General features: G+C 26.6%; 1 protein-coding gene across 20 annotated transcripts in view; it reads right to left on the bottom strand.

Annotated features, from left to right (window-relative positions):
- The window catches only part of Trol (terribly reduced optic lobes), a 65,956-nt gene that overhangs the window by 26,397 nt on the left and 19,464 nt on the right, over window positions 1-20,095 (bottom strand). For 8 of the 20 annotated variants that reach the window (XM_074254179.1, XM_074254166.1, XM_074254169.1 and 5 more), the window contains exons 9-13: window positions 7,439-7,546; window positions 5,226-5,342; window positions 4,544-4,663; window positions 4,315-4,428; window positions 3,741-3,851 (exon numbers count right to left, since the gene is read on the bottom strand). In XM_074254179.1, coding sequence (XP_074110280.1) covers window positions 3,741-3,851; window positions 4,315-4,428; window positions 4,544-4,663; window positions 5,226-5,342; window positions 7,439-7,546 — 570 coding nt within the window. Of the gene's footprint in view, window positions 1-510; window positions 3,325-3,740; window positions 3,852-4,314; window positions 4,429-4,543; window positions 4,664-5,225; window positions 5,343-7,438; window positions 7,547-15,080; window positions 15,267-15,971; window positions 16,181-20,095 lie in introns of those variants that run through there. The other 12 variants (XM_074254178.1, XM_074254163.1, XM_074254160.1 and 9 more) reach the window with 6 other exon arrangements.

Raw genomic sequence — 20,095 nt, forward strand, 5'->3', positions numbered from 1 at the left:
TGAAAAAATGAATGACGTTAGCTGTCAACCTAAAAAATAATAATTCTTACACACAAATAGATGTGCAAACTTCATTTTTAAATTTATATTTTCAAATAAACGTGACTTTATAATAAATTTATTAAAAAAAAAAAAAAAAATTTATTTTCTTACCAAATTTATTAATAAATAATTTGTCTATAATTCATCATAAAGTCACATTCATTTAAAAGTTGAAGGATGAAATTAATTTTTTATGCACGGGTGGACAGTACTTGATAATTTTGATAGTAATTACTACACAAATAAACAAAAAACAGATCTCTGAAAAGTATAAACAATCGTATTAATTTGTCGATTGAAGTTCCATTTTGATACTTGAAGAAAGAATTCAAAAATTGTAGAAAACAATATAGTTTAGACTTTCTTATTTACAATACCAAGAAAGCTATTATTTTACAGCGTAGTACAGATGCAGACGGAAACATGTTTAATTCAAGATCCCCATTATTCTGATTGACAGGATTTTACCTTCATAATTCTCATAATCATAAAAGTTGCACATCTCTGAATCTTCATCTGATCCGTCATTACAATCGCTGGTACCATCGCAGAATAAACTTATAGAGATGCATTTTTTGTCACGGCAGGTAAATTGAGTCGTTTTATTGCATGATAATGTATTCGCTTCATTATTGTTAGTTTTTATCAGATAATATGGAAGTACTTTTTCAACTGAATTTTTAAATGATGCAAGCTTCTCTATTTTTTTTAACATGATATCATTCCTCAAGTCATTGTAATATTCACAATCATATTCATCAGAGCCATCTAAACAATCTAATTTTCCATCACAAATTTTCTTTTCGTCAATGCATTTTTTTCCATCACAAAAATATTGGCTTACACCACAATAATCTTCAAATTCTGGTTCTCCTGTGGTAATTGTACTTGTATTTTCAAAATTATCACGATTCATTTCTTCCTTTTTTTTCATCGGTGTCAACTTTAAGTCAATATTCGACTCGATTAGAGTTGCTGAAGAATTAATAAATACTAGCGACATATTTTCTCGATCAAGCGATAAATTATCAGTGCCGTTTAAATTTATTACAACAAGCTTTTTTGTATTTTCTTCCGAAATAGTCGGTATAAAATCGGGAAGAGAGCAACCCCATAACCAGTTGACAAACCACCATGAGCAAACTGTATTAAATATTGAATATGTGGATAATGAATCATTAATCATATTTTTAGTATTATTAACATCAGAAAAATTTGAAAACTTTTCAGCTGAAAGTGATGTAGTAACACTTTCAATAATTGATAAAGTTGAATCAGTACTAATAATAAAAGATGAAGGAGTAGTCTTTTTTCTTTTACTTTTTCCATTTGCATATTTATCTTTTCCATTTTTACCCTTTTTTCCTTTGACTTTTTTCTTTTTAGAATTTTTATTTCTATTTTTAGCTTTTGTCATAATTACTTCTTTTTGTGATTCAATGGAGGGTGTTACCAGTTTAAATATATTTAAAGTTGATTGATTATATTCTTTAATATTTATCAATTCCAAATTGGCGGTTGTTCCCGCTAACTCACTTAATGTAGTGCTATTGCCTGAATTAATATTCAATTTTTTTCGATAATTCATACATTCACTGTCGCATTCTGATGAATTTGAATCAATATACTTTTTCTCATAATTTGCTACATTAATTCTTTCTGAATCTTGTAGTGATAGAGTATTACTGCCAGAACTATATTTTACAACAGTTTCAGTATTATTATTGAATAAATGACGTTCTTCATATTTGGCTTCATTTATTTTTAACCCATTTGATTTTTGATTAGTAGCATTTTCAACTTTCATTTGCTCTCGGTTTTCCATAATTTTATCATAATTTCCTTGAAATTCTTCTTTTAACTTCATTAAGTCGTCATCGATTGATCTCTTACGCCGATTTAAAGTAATATTGAATTGATAATTAGTTTTGCTACTTTTAACTTTATCATTCACGTAACTTTTAACGTTCCATTTTTTAAAATAATTACTAATGTTATTTTTCTTACCAAAATAATATTTTCTAAAATAACAAGATATTGAGGAATTTTTATATAGCTTACGTCTATTTAAACAAAATTTTCTTTTTTTTAACGAAAGTTTATTCTCGTCTGATATTTCAAATCTAGAATTTTTCTTTTTGAAATTGAAATTTTTGGACAATTCTACCTCAGGTATTAAGTTATTTAGTTTACGTCGCTTATTCATCGCTTGTATTTTTGTTTCAGATATTATAGAATTATTATTAGTCTTTGAATAGTCCAGCTTGATGTTATTTTTACTTAATAATGCAGACTCATTAAGAGGTTCTACGTTAAATGTAACGTTTTTTGATATTGATATATTGTTTATTTTCAGATCTGCTGGTCTATTTACAGAGACAATGTACCTCGGATAATTCTGTTGTTTGATTAATATGTCATTATTTCTGCGAGCTTGTGCATTAGTTCGATTTTTTTCATATTTATATTTAGTATACTTATCCCGAAATTTAAACCAATGATTTTGCATCACCCGCGTTCGATTCAACCACTTATAGAAATTCGTTGAATTATTATAGTTGAAATTTTTTTTAACTGAAGAAACAGGCGTAATATTAGCCACTGGTGATATACTATTAGATTTGATTAAATTTGCAGTTGAGTTATCCTGCAATTTCAATGACTTTAGGAAATATTTATAAACCGCGCTTGTTTTATTTTTATGCCTTAACACTTTGCTTATAGTACTATCAGCTATGACTCTCCTTATTAAATCATCTTTCAAGTTATTTCGATCTATAGTTCGAGAAGATAATAAGTGTTTCTTTTCTGTCATTTTTTGTAACTTAGTTTCTGGCTTATGTAACGAATTTAGAGTTTTTTCAATTTGTTTTTTATTTAACTGTGAAAGTACTTCCATTATTTTTTGAATAGCTGCATTAATTCGAGATGCTTGAGGCAAATAATGTAATTTATAACTCGGAGATAATGACATGATTTTTTGTTGATTAAGTGAAAATTGCTTACCATCGGTTGCATTAATCAATTCCCAATGCAGCTTAGGCGACTCAATATTATTTGTTAAAATTGAAAGTATATTCGGAAAAGATTCTAAAATTGAATCAGAAATATCTTTCCCAGAGTGTGGAAATTCTGTGTATGAATTATTTTTTTTTTTTGATTTTATCGAGTTACTCGATAAGTGTTGTTTTTTATTTTGACTCAATTTTTTGGATGATAATTTTTTTCTTTCTAATTCAATGTATTTTTTTGCGTTGTAGTAATTACGCCATTCGTATTCAGCTATGATAAAACATGTGTATTCAAAAGGTGCAAAAAAATCGACTACTTTTATTTCTTAATAGTAGTTTATCGTGTTTTAAAAATCTTCTCCAAAATATTTAACTTAAAAAATTTTTTAAAAGTTTCAAGGATCCCTAACAATTTTTAATCGAGCTGATTTTTGGAAAAGATATAAAAAATATGATCAACTAACATTCTTTTATAGGAAAATAAAATAAATTCGGTTTTTTTGCACCACCATAATATATATAAATGAAAATAATGAGATAATGAAAAGGTGTAATGATAAATTAGTATATAATCAATGAATTAATTTTTTGCGCACTACTAACGAATTTGATTGAATGATTAATGTTAAATATTAGGCTGTATTATTAAATAAATAAAAAGCTTATTTGAATGAAGTAAATAATTACCGCATTGATCATGTTCATCAGATCCATCGCGACAATCGTTCGATCCGTCGCACTGCAATTGGTAGGTGATACATTGACCATCTTTGCAACGAAAGTCCGTAGCTCCACAACCTAATCCACATAGCAAAAAGCACCACTCATGCGAAATTTATAACAATAATCAATAGCTATCACCTTGATTTTACCCTTCAATTGCTCCATCACCTACTGCTCTACAAGCTTGGAAAAAATTTCTACGAGATTTTTCTAACGTTTAAATTTCAAAAATTAACTTATCGGTTCAATAACTCTATCCACGAAAAATTCGCTCAGCGTAACATATCGAGGGTCCGTAACTTCTACCATTATAATTTCATTGGATTTTTATCATTTGTGTCTACTATGTTATGATTTTTAGTAAAATTACTTGGATTATTTGGATGAAATAAGTATGAGTAATTTTGGGAAATAAGTAGCGCTAGTTACATTTAAATTATAAATATGTTTTGTTAAACAAAACTCTATCAAAACTCTTGTAACTATTTATATCTAAAAGATAGGTACGTCATTTTTAATCAATAAAATCATTACTTACCACACTGACTTTCATCTTCCCCATTTCTGCAATCATTGATATTATTACACCGTTTATCGATACTCAGACAGGTGCCATCGGTACATCGGAATTGATCGCTGTTACACGTTGTTACTGTAAACATAACAATATATTTTAAGTATATAATATAATAAATTATTATCACAATCAAATTTTTATATTTCGAAAAAATTTATAAATAAAAATAATAAAAAAATAAATAAAATACCAGGGCAATTTCTTTCATCAGATCGATCTGAACAGTCACTTCGACCATCACAATGAAGAGATTCATCGATACAGTGACCGTCGTTACATCTAAATTGACCAGAAAGGCAGTACGAAGGAGCTAAATTGTATAAATAAAAATAAATCAAGTTAGCAAAAGAAAAAAATTAAATCATATAAAATAATTTAATGACTGATTAGTTTAATAAAAAATCGCAAAAAATAAAATTCTAAATTTTTGTAGGTAAATTATTTCAAAATTTAGAAAAAAAAAATTTTTATAAAGGAGGCTACAATTTTGATTAATGATTTTTTAAATTAAATATATCATCAAACATACGTCATGCAAGATATTCCTGTTTTAATATACGTTTCATAATGCAAACCATATCTAATGCTTAATCCGTCAAAATAATTTCTCGCGTCTATCATTTACTAATAATTTATCCTGACATACAAAATTCATACGTATATGTCTATCATCGGCAAAGTCTAATTTGGGTCCGTATATTGTAACTTATCAAACGTGTTTCCGATTAAAAAAAAAAAAAAAAAAAAAAAAAAAATATATATATATATATATATATATATATATATATATATATATAGTAACGAATTATGAAGAAATATAATATATATTTAGTTGAATTCCTGCAATACTTAATCAAATAAATAATTCATACTGTGAGTGTCGCAGTTGAGTTCATCGCGACCATTGGAGCAGTGATATACACCATCACAACGTTGCTCTTTTGGAATACAATAGAGCGCTGCACATTCAAATTGATCTTCTTTGCACGCTGTAAACATTATTGTGTCTATTTTTTTTTGTCTCAAATTATATACGCTTGAAAATAGTAATGAAAATTTTTGTCCAATATTGTATGTAAGATCACACAGGTAAAGATATGTAGATCGACAAGCCAAATGATGACACAAATAGAAGAACAGCTTAATGTATTCAATAGAATATGGACAATGGTTGGTTCATGTCAGATATTGATCACGAAACATCAACAGAAAACACAAAGCGATAAATTATAGTTTTATAACTATGAATATAAATAACGATAAAAATTAGTTAGACGTTAAATGATATCGATTATTGGACACATGTCGTCTCTATAATATACCAAGCACAATAAAAGCAACAATTTAAACAATGAAAGAAGTAACAGATTTTATGGATCGATATTTATAAAAAAATCTGCATACATTATAATAACGTCACGTAAAAACGATTTAAATCCAAAAGAATGTGTGGAGAGAGAATAAAATGCCCAACATATATTCGATTATAAACGTTGAGGTAAAATGTGAAAAATTTTACACATCGTAGCTATCTGTTATGTGTATATTCGCTCCAAACTTTTCGGCTTCAATACTCGAATTCCCCTAGAGATTAACGTCAGATTAAAATGTGGACGGTTATTAGGCCAACTAATAAACGCTACTCAAATTCTATTCCAAGAGATATTCCTCTCAACATGCTATGCTATGCTCTAACAATATTTTTTTTTCACACACTATTCGTAATTTAATCATCGCTCTAATTATCCTCGTAAATCACAATCGATTTTCCTTTTTTATTCAATCAAAATTAATAACTCTAGAAAATAAATATTTACGTTGAGTAAAAGAAATAATTATTAAAAATTATTAAAAATTAAAAACCTAGTAACCTGAGATTTTCCTGACTCGATACTCGTGCAGGAACTCTACGGTAAATAGTGAGCTGGTATGCCACAGTAGCATCGTACTACTATCGTTACAGTAGATTCATCAGTTACCCATGGTCACGCCATTGTTATTGTTATTTCAATTATTATAATTATTGATTCCCATAATAATCCATTAAAACCCGCAATACGATTAGTTTCAGAATTATGAGGCATGCAAAGCTTCCAACCCTATTTATTTACTGGCACCGTAACGTGTACTCCCCGGAAGCATTACATAAATAATAGCTTCAGCTAATGCGACATAAGTAAAGAGAATCGGTGATTCTTCATTCTATAATAAGTTATGTTTTAAATCTAACAAAGCTATGCAAGGTATCCTTACAATGTATATTAATTGTAATACAAAAAATATATTTATACTATTGGGCCTTTTAAAAAGTACTTGAAAAATTTTTTTTTCATGCAATTCTATTAAAATTGTGTTTTGAATTCATACTTATTAAAAAAAATTAAGTACTCGACTTTTATTCTAATTTTTGACTTCAGCATACTCTCAGGCGCGTTCAGAACTTCTTTAGTAATCGATATAGAAAGTCACAGAACTTCAATAAGTTTTAATTTTAAAAGAATTTTTGAAACAAAAGTATGAAATTCTAGGACAAAGTATACATGGGTATCTTGTTAAACAAATTAAATTTTTTAATTAAGAAATTTAAGAAATAAAAATAAATATCTAATTTTTTTTTTTTTGCTAAATTGTAATTTAAAAGTTATTTAAGCTAACAAATGAAAAAATAGTGTTAATAAAAAAAAATATCTAATATTAATAAATAATAGTACGATAAATTCAAATATATAAAGGTATCTGTGTGATTTGCATCAGAAATATCATGTATATGAAAATAGTGTGACATAACAAAGCTTAAGAAGCCGTAAAAACTTTTATTTGTTAGACTCAACAATAGCTTTACAAACATTTAAATTCACTGGTTTCTTTTGTAAAGAGTAGCCAATTTTCAAAAAAAAATTTTCAGCAAATACAAAGAACATGCACAATGTTTTCCATATGAAGTGTAGAATAATATGATTTTTTTTTTTTTTTTTTTTTTTTTTCCCCCAGATAATTATGAAAGAAAATAAATTGTACAATCACCGTTATAAAAAAAAACAACTTGCACATAATTAGATGTACGTCATTAAAAATTATTACTTACGGCAATTCAATTCATCAGACTTGTCATAGCATTCAGTGGCTCCATTACAACGATATCGACTGTTAATACACTGACCGTTTCTACATCTGAATTCGTTTTGAGTACATGCTGAAATCAGAGTATATAATTTTCGAATTAGCAATAAATTATAAATTCATGATAATGAGTAATTTCATAACTAATTATATTCTTATAGATATAAATGTAAAATTACAATGATAAATCAATTGTGCATAATATATTATTTAAAACGAAGAATATATATATATAAAATATCAAATGTCTTAAATTTTCATATAAAAATAATTATTATAAGTTATGAGAGGTAATTATTAAACACATTAGGATGGAAACATGTTGGAACTCCCAAAAATTTTCATGAAAAAATAATGAGAAGCGAAATGAATTATTTAAAAGCTTTCGCAGAATATTTCTTATGGCAGAAGAACGGCGTCAGAATTTCCAAAAATAAATCATTAAACTGTGATTTGAAATAAAAATTAACAAGAAAAAAAATTCTTTTTAAATAAAGTAAGGAAATTAAAGTTTTTTCATTTCAAATTATTGCTATACTGTTTATATTTCTTACACGAAAATATTTTTTTTTTTTAACTTTTTAAAATTCCGCAAGTTTAAATTTTAGAAAAGCGAAACCAGTGTGGTTCAGGAATAAAATAAAAATCGTCAATTGAGCGAGAAAATAGGATCATATTATCCTTATACGGGACATAATACCTGCATGTCAAGCTTTGTCATAAGACACGAGCATTCAATATCACTACTTGACACCGGTTTGTCATTTACCGGTAAATACTAACAAAACTGAGTCTCAAATTGAACTCTATACTACAGGACTGGTAAAAATGCCCCTTGACCTCATATCACATACACCAGAAATTTAGATTTTTATAAAATATAATAAAAAAATTATTATTTTACAAGATTGCGCAGATTAGAAAATTTAATTTTATTTTATTTTATGAGATTTTACATGAATTTATGAGAATTTTATAAATTATTCTTTTTAGAATTTATTTTCAAAAAAAAAATTATTTTTGAAATATTGAAAATATTAAATTACTTTTATGATAGTTACGCTTAAGTTTCATTGATATTTGTCAAAAATATTCATTATCTCCTATCCACTTTTTAATAAAATATTTACAACTCGCGGGTGAGAAATAAGTAAAGATAAAGATAAAGTAATGCGTTTTTATTAAATTAGTTTACTGTATTTAAATTATGTGTGAGCTATGAAACGAAAATAAGTTCTGTACCAACATTCAATAAAATTAAACATTAAACTACTCGTCTGAAATCTTATGATTGCCATAACATTTAATACTAGGAAAAGTAATAAGGCGATATGACCCGGGCAGAAATCAAGTAATGGTCAACCATTACTTGGTCATACGCTTAATATAATTTTTCATCAGTCTAACAACACAAGCGATAATAAAACTACGCTCCTAAGTAATGAGCGTTTATGAAGTAATAAGAAAAAAAAAAAAAAAAAGATTGTTATGATGTTTGTAGCAACATTGTTCCGAGACTTTTCAGCATAAGTTCGTCATTTTTATTCTTTTGGCATTAGAAATTAATGTCATATAGATATTATAACAAAAAAAAAAAAAAAAAAAAAAAAAAAAATATTTATTTACTTGTAAAAGTAAGTATAAAACTGCATATATTAGCATCGCAAGTAGCTAACATGCATCAAATTTCTGAACCTAAAAGCTGCTCAGAGAGCAACGAATCCCTCTTCTCTGCTCCGCTAAATCGTCCGTGCACTTCTAATGGACTACCACCGGGAAAATTTTTGTCCCAACACCACCACTGTGACCAATAATATTCATGTGACGTTTATATACATCGCGTTTTTTTTTCAATATTTTATTTACATAAAATTATGTATCCTATTTTTTATAATTTTAAATCTTAACATTCATTTACAACTGTATCAAAATCCACGCAATATTATTCTGTATAAATTTTTGTCCATTATATCTCGGTAATTACGATATGAATCAAAGATAACAATAAATAATATTCAATACTTGTTATTTTTTTAAAGAAAAAAATAATACTTTTTTTTTACTACTCAAAAAATCAATCTATGAAAAAAAAAAAAAAAAAAAAAAAATTACATAAATTTCTCAATGAAAATATTATAAGGTCAATAGATATTCCGTGTGGTTAAATTTCGTATGGTTAATATTATTGTCACATAAATGGTTGTGATAATTATTTTATACAAAAATTAACATCGATTTTACGGTTTTAATTTATTATAAAAAATTCAAGTATTTCCGTGACGATAATAATATACGCATACATGCAACTATGTTTATTTAACTTTTAGCTTGATTTATATTACCATTTTTATCGACTAGACCATTAATTCAATCCCTAATAAATGATTTGAATCTTATTCAAGTATTAGAATGAAAGAAAATAAAATAAAATCTGTTACGCACATTATTAATGAAACGCGAGTAAAAGTAGTGAAGCTTACGAAGCTTTAAAGCTCAGTACTACATCGAAGGAATTTCATGAAGACAAAACGTAAGATAAGCGTGCGCCGGGTATGTTTATCATAAGTTATCTCAAATTACAAACCGGCACATAATAAATATGTAGACAGTGAGTCTCAGAAAAGACAACGACCTCATACAAGTTTATTATACACATCAAAGAGTCATATCCGTATGTACTGCCGTCTATAACTATATATATATATATATATATATATATATATATATATATATATATATATATATATATAATGATGATGATGATGATGATGATGATGATAAATACTAGTAAACCATTGAATACAAGTCAACGTTCCAGTTAATTTGTTTATCGTTAGCAATCGTTTTCGAGTAACTATCGAATTATTTACGAGACCTCGGGGAAACACCTCCTGGCTTATCTTTCCATTCGGAATACGAGCTATATAATAATACCCGTCAATATTTACACAATATGACTGATATGTGTATTTCTGACAAGGAATAAATGACTACAGAATTTATAGCGATTACATTAAGTCTGGTCTATCATAACAATAAAAATTTTTAAAACTACCAGTATAAGAATTTATTATACTACACTCCTCTACTCAGTGATTTAATCAACAAAAGTCATATATATATATATATATATATATATATATATATATATATATATATCACTTAGAAAGTATGTAAATCAACAAACATAAATTTCACTTATAGAGAAGGTCATGTAAAATCATGAGCACTAGTATATGCTTTACTTGGATCGGTTTAGTTGTCGGCGCCATACAATTTAAACGATGTGATGTACACGATGTTATATCAGTGTTAGCTTCATCACATCATCAATTGTGTCATCAAAAGTTTTGTCTTAGCGAATTCAATTATTATGAGTTCACTCTTATTTATTATTCGCATAACTTTATGATGACGATGACTAATCAAAGGAGTAACAATTCTTAGACATTCTTAATGACAATCCCAAAAATGAATAATTTAATTTATCAATTTATCAATTACAACCTTTTCTTGAATATTTATACAAACACTGAATAATTAATACAAATAATGATTTCATTTTATTTAAAAATTCTATCGCAAAAAAAGTATCTTTAAAAACTTATCAGATTGAATTGCATCATTTAAAGAGAATTCCATCTACATGACTGAGTAACTACATTCACCGCTCAATCTATTCGTAAACTTACCACAGTATTATATCGTGTACAAAATTAATCTCAATATAAGATGTATGTACATCTCGTTATCGAAACGTGCCAAGGTTAGTATGCAAACTGTTAAAATACTTTTATAATGTGATTAACAGTCTTTGATAAGTTAACAATTATTCGACGATGATTAATGCAGATTAGAATACGATAAAAACAAACTGCCGCTTAGTTTATAGGTTTATTCTATCTCTTTAAGTCCGCATGCATTTGATTTTTTCTTTTAAAGTTAATCGAAAATAGAATAATTAATATTTTAATTAAAAAAAAAAATGTTAAATGAGATTGATAAAAAAATTTGAAATGAAACTGTTAAATAATTTCATTCTTGTTATATTGTATGAGTTTTAAAGATACTTAGGGTATAAAGCTCACCCTATATACGCTTACTGACAGAAGTGTATACGCAAAGGGTTATACATCAAGGTCATTTTGATGTAGTATTTCAAATTATCTGAACGTAAATTTAATATTATTTGTAGTGACCGCAGTATATTAATTTAGATGAGTTAGACCTTGTCAGAGTAACTATGTCCATACATTTTAGACAATTTGTCGATTGAAAATTTAATAAGGAACCATTTTTTTTGTTTTTTTTTTTTTTTTAATTAGAAGAATTAAATAGGAAAAATATAATTTTTTTATTGTAAAAAAAAAAATCCCTTTGATACAAAAAAAATTACTAATTATAATGCATTTAATAAAAAAAAAAAATTTTTTTAAATAAACAATAACTGTTTATTAAAAATTTTTTTTTTTTACTTTCAATTTTATTTTCATGTAGAAAAACTTGATTTATTGTGTAAAATGTCACATGACTGACAATATCAGAGCGAAGCAATATTTGCCCGCCTACGAAGGAAATTTATTAGATTTTCAAGCTTTCGGAGTAAATATACTTTCCGCGAGGCACCCGCTTTACCACAATAGATGTTTCCTTGATATAATACTGTCACAGAAAAATCTTTTGCTACTATCTTAATTATAGAGTTATCAGGCTGAGTTTTTCTACAATACTTTTGTTTCAGCTGCTCTGTACCAATGGGTTAATTAATTTTAAACAAATCTGTATTTTTTAAATGGGGAATCTTTACACGCCTTGGTCCAGGACTTAATATTAATATTAAAGGTCCAAACTTTCAAAGAACTTTTTTTTTTTTTTTTGGGCACTTGCAATAAAATTTCACGATGAGACCGAAAAAAAAAAAAAAAGCACCCTAATATATATATACATACATATAAATTCGTGAGCACGGTAGAGATCGTCAATAATCTTTATAGCGTATCCGGTTACCGATTTATTGATGGGACAGAGATTTCGCGAGCACCTTAGCACGGAAGTACGAACCAAATATGACGAAGTACGTCCAGAAAAATAAAATAAAAAGATTTACACATATATATCAAATGGCAAGAAAAAAAGTTCCAGTTTCAATACAACTTTTTAAACGTTATTTATTCTTTTTACTGTATGATACCATCCGATAGTTGTAATTTGCAACATATATTATTTGTTTCAAGTATTTTTGATAATTTTTCAAAATTAATAATAAGATTTCTTTTCATTCTTAGATAAAGTAAAAAACCAAACCCTTGGATTCACGATTGACGACGTTTATAGTTAGTAATACATTTTTAAAAGTGTTGAGATAATTGAGATGGTGTTAAATAATTCCCTGGGTTTGTTTAATATACGAAAAGTGTCATCTGATTTTTTTTAAATCAAGAATTTTTTTTTTCTCAAAGCTCACTTAAATGTCAAGAAGTTGTCATTCCAATATACATAAAATAAAACACAGTATTCATTGAAAAACATTTATGGAACGATAAATACTGGATAAAAAATTGCCGGTAATCTTGTGTAAACTCCCGATAACTAATTAGTTACGGCAATTACGTAATTATATTAACAAAATACTCCGTGAACTATTCCAGTTATTCTGATAAATTATAAAGCTAACAATAATGCAAAAACCGTTAATAGAGGAATCTAACACCTAAGAATCTACATTGAAGGAAAGATAAAAGTATTTTTACTATTTTACTATTGTAATTTTTATTAAATAAAATAGTATACTTTTGATTTACTAATTTTTACAATCTGCTATAATTGAGAAATATTCCAATTCAACTAACATAAAATTTATTATTTTTCTTCCTATGATGTTTTTAACTAAATTCCTATGGATTTTAATGGATTCTTATTGCATAGAATTTCAAGAAGTGCAAATCATGAATAATTTGCACTGACCTTTTGAAAGTAATGCAGCTAAATTATAACTTTCTAACTACATGAATGCAACAAAAAAATAGTGCTTAAATCATTAATTAAACACGCATAGAAATTTTTGCGATAATTCGATTACTATTTTTTAAAATATTAACGATCATTATAGACAAATCAGAACAAAGTCTGCGGAAAAAAAGAAAAATTACAAAAAAGCCGAAAAAAAAAAAAAAAAAAAAAATAATAATAGAACGGTAAGATTGGTCATCACCCCAATCTCAATGGATATTCTGTTGCGAGATGTAGTAACTTTTTTTTTATTTATTTCTATGTGGTCTTATGCACGTTGACAGATAAAATCGATTATGCTAGACTCGTTCGCGCCCGATGTAATATGCATAGGTCGTGGAATATAACAGATACAGAGTACATTTATTCTTTGCTTGGACTTTAAACAAAAATTTCCCGCTGAAGAAGAAATCTTCAAGTTAAAAAACGGAGCTAAAGTTTGAACTTGGGAAATTAATTTTCTTATTCTTATTATTTCAACGTGTTTCTGAGACAAGTATGAATTTTATTTTAACCATAAAGCTTATTAATTAATTTTTAAGATGTATATACATATTAAAAATGATTCACCGTATCATACTTCAATAGTAACATAACATTAATACTCCAATGTCATTGTAGTTTACATATAAAAGCGACGACGCATCATTAAACGTTCGTTCGTTTATGGAATTTCTGAGTTTAAAGACCATTAGGCACTTTCCCGTACATTCCTGAAAGGAAGTTCTGAGCTTTTAGTGCCGAACCATAAATGTATTTATAAATAATGCGGACACATAACTAAGTAGCCTTAAACGATACTAAACATACGATTCAATTTATAATTTACTCTACTTAAACTTTTTTTTAACCGCTTTTCATACATTTCATTTTATGCTGATTGAACACTCAATTTTTTATATTTTATTGTTTCACTGAATTTACTAATCTTTCTTATAAAACATTTTTGCCAAATTTGACTTCCCTTCCCCTTCCCTTTCCCCTTTGATTTAAACCGATTCAGACCGGTAGATTCCTAGAAATTTTAACATAATTTCATAATTTTATGAAGTTGGAATATTTTTGAATTTATTTCAAAAAAATTCAATATTTGCATTATTCACGGAATGTATAAAAGATTGCGTGATCACATTTTTTTCATGACGGTTGTCTTATTAATCCATAACTATGCGATAATATCACGGATGCATTATAAAATAATCAACAATTATGGGAATTCATGCATCAATAAAAAAACACATAACGTTAAGTTCTCATATTAAAATTATTTTGAACATTTTGTCGATAAATAAAAAAAAAAAGCTCTTAACAATAAATGCTGACACCTATTTAATTTCAAAAAATTCCACTCGAAATTTCATCTCATGTGATTCGTGAATAAAAAAATTTCATCAACTTTAAAATCTATGTTTTGCGAATATATAAAAAAATAATTCATAAAAATTAAAATGGTTGTTAGCAAATCCATTACAAGAATTATATTTTTTTTTTTTAAATAAATTTGATGATGAAAAAAAATTCTTTCGCTTAGACCCAACAATTTAGCTTTTGCACGCATAAAAAATGAATTAAAAAAATATTAATGTTATTATTGTTACCTCTATAACGTTGTTCACCGTAATGTCTGTGGGCATGAGTAAATATCACCAAAAGACATGATAGAATCAGAAAAAACAGTATTCTTTGGCACATCTTGAATAATTTTACGGTTCACTTTCCATTCATAATGTTTACGTATGACTTTTTACGTATAATACTTAAGAAGATGCTATATGGTCAAGTTACTGTTAAAAAAAATAAATAAATAAACTCAGCATCGAAATTTTATTCTCACCATACAACGAAAAAAAAAAAAAAAAAAAAAAAAAAACTTTGATATGCTCCCTGAGTAAATTATATATAATATTCACACGGGGATATTGTTAGCAATCCGCGATAATGTCGAGTTAGTGCACGCTTCTGAGTTGACACTTTTTGTATTTAATCTCAACGAAGAATTCTCTTTACTCTTGGTGTTATTTTTTTTTTTTTTTTTTTTTTTAAGGATTAACCGAATTGAATAAGAGAACGAGCAAATGAAATTTCTAGAAAAATAATTTTTAACTTGCCGTAATTTTAATCAGAAACAATAGTAAGCAATTTGCAGCGTATGTATGTATATTTTTCCGGGGTAAAATTTAATTATTTTTTAATTAACGTTTCTATTAAAATCAAATAATTGTGTTGTAAATATAATACAGAATTTAATCATGGGTAACAATTGCAATGGCAACAGGTTTTCGCCATTTCTTATGCACAACTCGACAAAACTTTCATTTAAATAAAAGACACGCGGGAAAATTCAAAATGTCATGACTCGCTAAATTTCGTTGATTTTAAATCTAACAAACATTAACTACGAAATATTTATTAATTTCTATAGGAAAAAAAAAAAAAAAAAAAAAAAAAAACATCATTTAAAAAAATTTACAAAGAGTGCATTAACTTGCCTAAATAATAAAAACCCAAGTGTAATACTTTTTGACGACTCTCTGATTGCAATTAACCATAACCAATTGAAAAATAAATTTATCTGTTTATTTAATTTAAAAGTTAAAAATTTTTTTGCTTTGTTAGCAGGATTGAATATAGATTTACTAAAGGGTAACTGTCTCGTCGAGCGAACTTGACGTAAACTGGCGGTAGTCGCGTGGTGAATATCCTAACAACCTACCAAGCGTTGAACCAACTAGGAAGCTCTTCGCTCGACTAATACCCCACCTCTGGTACACCAAAGGAATAGCGTGGGAGGCACTCGGTTACTTTTAATATTTTCTATAGTTATTTAAAATAAAATTAAATGCATCTGTTTCTTTACTTATGTGGTAATTATCTATAGCTTAAAAATGTTATTTATATGTTTATCCCACGCAGTTAAATTTTTATTAGTTTTTGTATTTAGGGTATACGGTGCTGCGATAAAAAAGTTACAAAACTATAAAACAAGAGGATAAAGAATACTGGTCTGTATTAAAAGACGCGCTGTTTTGTCGATAAGCTACCAAATTAATTCTTACTTATGTTTGACATTATTTTTATTTATTTTTATTTTTCTATACGTCCAAAAATCAAAGAACGCTCGAAATAAGTCTACTCAATAAATTTCAGAGTAGTGTGTTCAGCCACGCACATTTTATGTTATGTTATATTTTAATATTCTCTTATAATAACCGAAATAGTCGCAACTCGGAACACGATACGATTAGTTAACAAAAAGTCTGTTTTATTAAATTTGACTGAGCGTAAAGTGCTCAAGCGAACTATGTTACGTCCTAGCTTTCGTCGCACTATATAATGCACATTATTTCGACGTTATTTTACCAATATTTTTCATACTTACTTTTTGGAGTTGCCGCTTAGATGATGCGCACGCATTTTTCTTACATTTTAACTTTTCAAAACTCTAAATTAATATAAAATATTCTAGATGTCATTTTTTATTTTAAATGGATTTATATTTTTGGAACAATCGATATGCACTTTAACACACCGAATCTTTAAAACAAATTATCACATGACACGTTCACGATTTTCATGCATAAAAAATTCAAGAAGATTCATTAACGTATAATATAAAAAAAAAAAAAAAAAAAAAAAAAAAAAAAAAAAAAAAAATGTCTGTAGGTTCTTAAAAAGTCCGCAAAATCTGAGTATAGTTCTATTTTTTAAAAAGGATACAAGTTTTTTTTTTTTTTTTTTTTTTTTATATCAAATTCACAACACGTGAATATGATAATATTTTTTTTCAAAGAATGTAGTTTGAATGTGCCAGATAATTATGAATCACATTAATCTTATCAAGTGTGCGAAATATCAACTCTTCCAAAGTTTTATTTCTGCGATCATTTATGTTAGTTTTGAATAATAAAAATTTACATGGATAAAATTATGAAAAAAATTCAAGAGCATAAAAATATTTTTATTACAAATAATATACTAGTGGAAAAAATCAAAGGATCGAAAAAAATTCCTAAATTTTTTGGTTATTGGTTAAAAATCTAAAAAAAAAAAAAAAAAAAAAAACAGTTGGAACTCATTTTAGTTTAATATAAAATCCATTAATTTAAATTTTAATGTGTGGATCGATTAAGTAATGTGAAAAGTCATAATTATAAAATTCAACACTGCTGTTTTACACTCGACCTGTGCTAAATTAATAATAAAAATCATTCTTCGAGAAATTTTTTCGATAAAATTAAAGGATTTTAATCTTTTAAAACATTATGCGAAATTTTTTAAGGAAAAAGTATTTATTAATGTATGTACCTTAATTATAAGGTAGGTTTCGAAAACTTGAGTAAATTTCTTACAAGAATTGATTATTGATTAAAAAAAAAAAAATTTTTTTTCAATATCATTCTATCATTTTTTAGTTTGAAATCTATCAAATTTTCGAAGATTCCTCCTAAATATTTATTAGTTACGAAGCGGAATAGTAATTTATTTCTATTCTTTAATTTTTGAGGAAAAAAATTTGAATTACTCTACTATGAAAATTAAAAAAAAATCTTAAGCGACCCATAAAAAATAGTTTATTGAGCTGATTTTGAAATTAACATATTTTCAAAGGGAACTCGAAAGAAAATAGTCTTTTTGCGCCACGCTAGTTTAAATATTAGTTTTTTAAATTTAAAGTTTCATTTCAAAATGCTTATTTTATATAAAATTTAAGTCATACTGTGCATATTTTAACTTGTACGTTCCAAGTTAAAAAAGGAATGAGGGATGTATCATCTCTTTCATTATCTCTCATAATAATAGACTAAATAAAAAAAAAAAAAAAAAAAAAAGTAAAAAACGAAGATGAAAAGTGTAAAAAAAAACTTGCCCCAGCTTCATGTCTCTTCATCGTTTCTCTTTGAGACTTATTTAAGATATTTAAATTTTCAGAATAATGCAATAATTAAGTATGGTATTCCACTAATTACAAGTAAAGTAAGCAAGTGCTAGTATACATAGTAAATATTTCATTTAGTAAAATTTAAAAATGTGAAAAATGATTTATAAAAAATACCATAGAGTAATAAATATATCAAATGAATAAAAAATAGGAATAGAATTGCAATACAAAAGTATTCATATATAATTCAATGAATATGGCATATGTGCTTCTCCACTGTCCATGAACAAGAACACTCATACATGTAATATACGTATAGTTTCATCGCGGTGTTTCATACTTTTATTGTTTACTGTACACCAGTGTATACAACGTTACAAGTGATATTGTGTTTTATAGGTGTAAGAGTTATGAAAATTATTACAGTGGCAACCTCTCAGAAGGTTACGCCTACCAATCTAGTTACCAGTAGAGTACCAAGCAGTCGCTTATTGCATTGAAAGAGATATAGAATGCGAGTAGGGCGAATTTAATTTCGAGAATTGCTGACACCTACGATATAAAAATGAAAGACGGTTTCGTATTTGTAATTTACCAAAAATGAATCATAAAAAACTAATACTTATTCATTCGACTCCAGATGAAATCGTTTGTACCGCCAACAGCCAATCCGATTTATTTTTCCCTTTATCAAAAAACATCAATAACCATACCATTTACCAAAACAATCACCATAAAATTATAAATAAATATTTTACTAAGTAATTATCATTAACAAATTTTAACTCAAATGAAAAGATTATTTTAAAAATAATTAAAAAAGCAAAAGAGTTAATCAAAAGAAATGCCTTAATAATTTAATTTCTTATCAATTTTTTTATGAAGCACATTGACTAAGCTCGACCGCATCTCAAATCTCAAATCTCAAGAACAAGTCAGACACAAAGCACACTCTTCAAAACCATCGCTGTTCTGTATCTGCATTCACAGTTAAGTTACTATAATTGAATTAAACAAGTGAATATTTAAGAGTTTATATTGGGCGATTTAATTTATCTTATCATTTTAATAATAATACCTCAATGAAATTGTATTGTTATTTTTATTTAATCAAGTTATAACTTTCTCAATTAAGAAGAATTTATTATTTAATTCCTTTATGGTTGAATATAAATCATTACATCACTTCTATAAACTAAACTCATGAAATATTAAAATATACCAGAGTCGCCAGAATAATCGTTAAAGAACTTAAATAACCGTAGACTCATTACATACCCGTCACCTATCACACGCTTAAGCGTTGTGTAATAATAAAATTCAATAGCACTAAGCTCATACACCAATATAAGCGTGCATGTAAAATATATATATATATAAAGCATTGTCGTCACAATACAAAGGTATTGTTTAATTTATCAACTCATTTAATATTTAATTCAAGCTCAACTTAGATCGTCTGATATTTCTAAAACAATTCTACACTAGGATTGCCTGTTTTTTTTTTTTTTTTTTTTTTTTTAATGCAACATTTCAACCGTTAATCTATCAATTTATTAATTTTAAAATTGTATTGAAGAAGTATAAATATTATTCAGAAAAATTCAATTATTGTTAATTATTATACAGTGATCACTTGGCAAAAAATTTAACCAAAAATAAGTATAAATTTATTTAAAGTCATATAAAAATATGTAATATTTATAAATGGAATTAATAACCAAAGACAGTAAA

The sequence above is a fragment of the Cotesia typhae genome, unplaced genomic scaffold, assembly GCF_013202065.1.
Source record: "Cotesia typhae breed Kobodo isofemale line unplaced genomic scaffold, CoteBio_Ctyphae scaffold_13, whole genome shotgun sequence".
In the NCBI taxonomy this organism is placed as follows: domain Eukaryota; kingdom Metazoa; phylum Arthropoda; class Insecta; order Hymenoptera; family Braconidae; genus Cotesia; species Cotesia typhae.